Here is a 3,914-nt window from a genome sequence, read left to right as displayed (position 1 = left end):
GCCTTCGTTGTGCCTTCTTAAGATCTAGTGAAGAGAATAATAGACTGAGGGGGTCTGATTGTCACCTTCCTTGTGTCTCCTTTAAAACTCATGTTCATTGGATCGTATTCTATTCAGTTGCATTGTCTTTGTAAGCTTTCTACATTATAGAATTTTGTAGTTCATGCTGTGTTTGATATATTTGTAATTTCTTGTGGAATCTTTGCAGTAATTTAGAATATTCATGTGCGCTTACATGAGATTTTATTTTTGTTAGACCATAGTTTCATGCATTGATGATTGGTACTTTTTGTCTCTGGGGAGTTATTCTTGCTTGTTTGTTTTTTGGTGTCGTGGTGAAGTGCGCGGACTCTAATCTGGGAGAACCGGGTTTGATTCCCCACTCCTCCACTTGCACCTGGCTGGATGACCTTGGGCAAACCGTAGTTCTGATAAGAGCTGTTTTTGAAAAAGAGCAGTTTCTGTCAGAGCTCTCTCAGCCCCACCTACCTCACAGGCAATGTTCCCTCTAAGCTGTGGAGTCTTGTGAGCAAGAATTCTTTTTTGTGAGCTACTGGCATTAAAGTTGTGAGCGAGCCATTTGGTTACTGCATAAATTAGTTTGCTTCTGGAGCCATCCTTCCTGAGTGAAGACAAAAATGTGTGAGCCAGAGGCTAAAAAACTGTGAGCTAGCTCACACTAACTCAGCTTAGAGGGAACACTGCTCACAGGGTGTCTGTTGTGGGGAGGGGAAGGGAAAGGAGTTTGTAAGGCACTCTGAGACACCTTTGGGTAGTGAAGGGTGGGGGATAAATCCAATCTCTTCTCTTCTTTTTTGTCTGTGACTTCTCCTCGTTCCTATTACTTTAAAGATTTTGGAAGCTAAGCGGGGTTGGCTCTGGTTAGTACACAGATGGGAGACCACCGAGCAAACCCAAGGTTGCTGTGTTGGAGGCAGGCGATGGCAAACCACCTCTGAATGTCTCTTGCCTTGAAAACCTGATGGGCTTGCTGTAAGTCGCCTGCAATTTGAGGGCACTTTCCACCACCAGTACCTGCAAATGCACGCAAGACCCAGAATGATCCTCCTCCTCCTCCTCCTCCTGCTGCTTCTGCCCCAGGCCGCCTGTGAGACACGGAAAGCAAAATGCCTCTTGCGTTTGCAAAAGGGCAATATCATGTTATCGAATTATTACAAGTCTGGAGACCGTCTCATTCATGGGTTCATATCTACCGTCAATATCGATTTGGAACCCTACACCTTCCACAGGTTTCCCGTTTCCAGGCAGTACTCGTAAGTGATCACATAATGATGGCTTTAATATGGCTCCCCACAACCATGATGATATTTTATGGGACAGGATGCCTTTCCTAGCATAATGTTGTCTGAAAGAACAAAGAGTGTCTTTCTCTCGTATAATGGCCCGCAAAGGTAAATGTTGCTGAATGAGGGACCTGCAGGGATTGCTTCCTAACTACAACCAAATCCTCAGAGAAATTAAATATTGTTATTATCATTATTGTTATTAATAATAAGAAACTTAAAAGAATGAAACTGAACACATGAAGCTGCCTTATACAGAATCAGACTATTGATCCATAATAATATAAGAAGATCAGGAGAGCCCTGCTGGATCAGACCAATGGTCCATCTAGTCCAGTGTCCTGTCTCACACAGTGGCCAGCCAATTCCTCTGGAGGGCCAAAAACAGGGCAAGAGAGACTGAGGCCTTCATAAGAACTTCAGAAGAGCCCTGCTGGATCAGACCAGTGGTCCATCTAGTCCAGCATCCTGCTTCACACAGTGGCCAGCCAGTTCCTCTGGAGGGCCAACAACAGGGCAGAGAGACCGCGGCCTTCCCCTCATAAGAAGAGCCCTGCTGGATAAGACCAGTGAGGGTCCTTCTAGTCCAGCATCCTGTCTCACACAGTGGCCAACCAGTTCCTCTGGAGGGCCAAAAACAGGGCAAGAGAGGGTGAGGCCTTCATAAGAACATCAGAAGAGTCCTGCTGGATCAGACCAGTGGTCCATCTAGTCCAGCATCCTGCCTCACACAGTGGCCAACCAGTTCCTCTGGAGGGCCAACATCAGGGCCTAGAGGCTGAGGGCTTCATAAGTACATCAGAAGAGCCCTGCTGGATCAGACCAATAGTCCATCTAGTCCAGCGTCCTGTCTCACAGAGTGGCCAACCAGTTCTTCTGGAGGGCCAACAATGTCACAGCCAGTATTATGTACTGAGACTGGCAGCAGAAATCGGATGAAGTCTTTTGGCTAGAGATGCTACTGGGGATTGAAACTGGATGCCTTCGGCATGCCAAGCAGATGCTCTGCCGCTGAGACACGGCTTCTCTTGCAGTCAGTTTATTTATTCCCATAGTTACATCCCACATTCTCTAGAATCTGTCTGAAGACACTAACAGCATGAAGTAAAGCAATACAAATGCACTTTAAAATAGAACCAGGACAATTAACGTATTTCTTAGGGCGAGGGCCCGAACAAGCTAAGATATCGGCAATGTCTGTAGCAATATAAGTCAGCATAAAAGCAAGCACCACAAAAGGGGGGGGGGAGGTCATGGCAAAGAGATAAAATCCAGCTGAAAGCATGGGTGAATCATAGCTGTTTGTCCTGGTGGCTCAAAGCCAGTCATGTAATACCAGATGATTTGGGGGGTAATTTCCAGAGAAGCATCAGGATTTTTTTCAAAGGTGAGTTTGCAGTGTGGCTGGGAAGGAAGCCGGAGTGCTGGATTCTCTGGACTTGGTACCTCCAGGAAACCACAAGGCTGGGAAATAGCAAAGCTGGCACTACATGTGGCAGCAGCAGGGGTCATTTCCTGCGGGAGCGCACAGGAGCGGAGCTCCGGCAGTAAGGAGCCCAGGGGGCGGGCACATGCAACAAGCCCCGCCCCCTGCTCCCAGCAGCCCTCAGTCGGACCACGAGGAGCAAGAAGCAGCCTGGTAAGTTGCAGAGCCCCCCTCCTCCCCCCTTCAGGTACAAGCTCTCCTTCCTCTGTGAGGGCAGATCTGCACGTGTCCCCCCCCCCAATAGCTAGCAATCCAAAACAGTCCAGTGGCACCTTTGAGACCAAGTTTTGTTCAGGTACAAGCTCTCCCTCCTCTGTGAGGGCAGATCTGCACGTGTCCCCCCCCCCAATAGCTAGCAATCCAAAACAGTCCAGTGGAGCCTGAGTGGTGGGTGTTGCCTTCTGACACACTTCCGGTAATGTCAGGGGCTGTGGCATATGCAAATAAGTTATGCTAATGAGCTCCTGCACCTGTTTTTCTACGAAATGACCTCTGGGCAGCAGACTTGCAAAGTTACATGGAGTCATAGAATCATAAAGTTGGAAGGGACCTCCAGGGTCATCTAGACCAACTCCCTGCATAATGCAGGAAATTTACAAATACCTCCCCCTCCTCACCCTCAGTGACCTCTGTTCCATGCCCAGAAGATGACAAAAAGCCTCCAGGATCCCTGGCCAAACGGGCCTGGAGAAGAATTACTTCCTGACCCCAAAAGAAGTATGGCTTGCCCAAGGTCCGGGCCCTGCGGGACCTGGTGCAGTTCCGCAGGGCCTGTAAGACGGAGCTCTTCCACCAGGCTTTCGATTAGGGGCCGCCACCACCACCACCCCGCTACATTAACATCAATGCGGGGGGTGAGGGCCCTAGAAGGGTAGGTGGAATATCTGTTTAACATCTACTATGCAATGCCTACTGGGGAATGTTTTGGTGTGTGGTTTGTCCTCTCCGACACTTTTGAAGGGATGCTGTTTAGTTTGAGCATTTTATTGGTTGATTGGGTTTTAAATCCTATATTATGTTTTTAATTATACTAAACTATTTGATGTTTTTATGAGCAAGTTTCTTGCCTTGTAAGCCGCCCTGAGCCCTGCGGGGGAGGGCGGGGTATAAATTTAACAAATAAA

At 48.1% G+C, this 3,914-nt stretch overlaps 1 protein-coding gene across 1 annotated transcript in view; it reads left to right on the top strand.

The window, feature by feature from the left end:
- Positions 1–1,059: 1,059 nt before the first annotated feature.
- Positions 1,060–3,914, top strand: part of LOC107107635 (vomeronasal type-2 receptor 26-like) — a 20,376-nt gene continuing 17,521 nt past the window's right edge. Inside the window, exon 1 of the mRNA XM_015407939.1 lies at positions 1,060–1,274. Within this exon, the coding sequence (XP_015263425.1) occupies positions 1,060–1,274 (215 nt within the window). The remainder of the gene's footprint in view (positions 1,275–3,914) is intronic.

The sequence above is a fragment of the Gekko japonicus genome, unplaced genomic scaffold (assembly GCF_001447785.1).
Source record: "Gekko japonicus isolate JY-2015 unplaced genomic scaffold, Gekko_japonicus_V1.1 scaffold5688, whole genome shotgun sequence".
In the NCBI taxonomy this organism is placed as follows: Eukaryota; Metazoa; Chordata; class Lepidosauria; order Squamata; family Gekkonidae; genus Gekko; species Gekko japonicus.
Note: the sequence above shows the minus strand (reverse complement) of the source record. Positions and strands in the feature narration are given on the sequence as shown.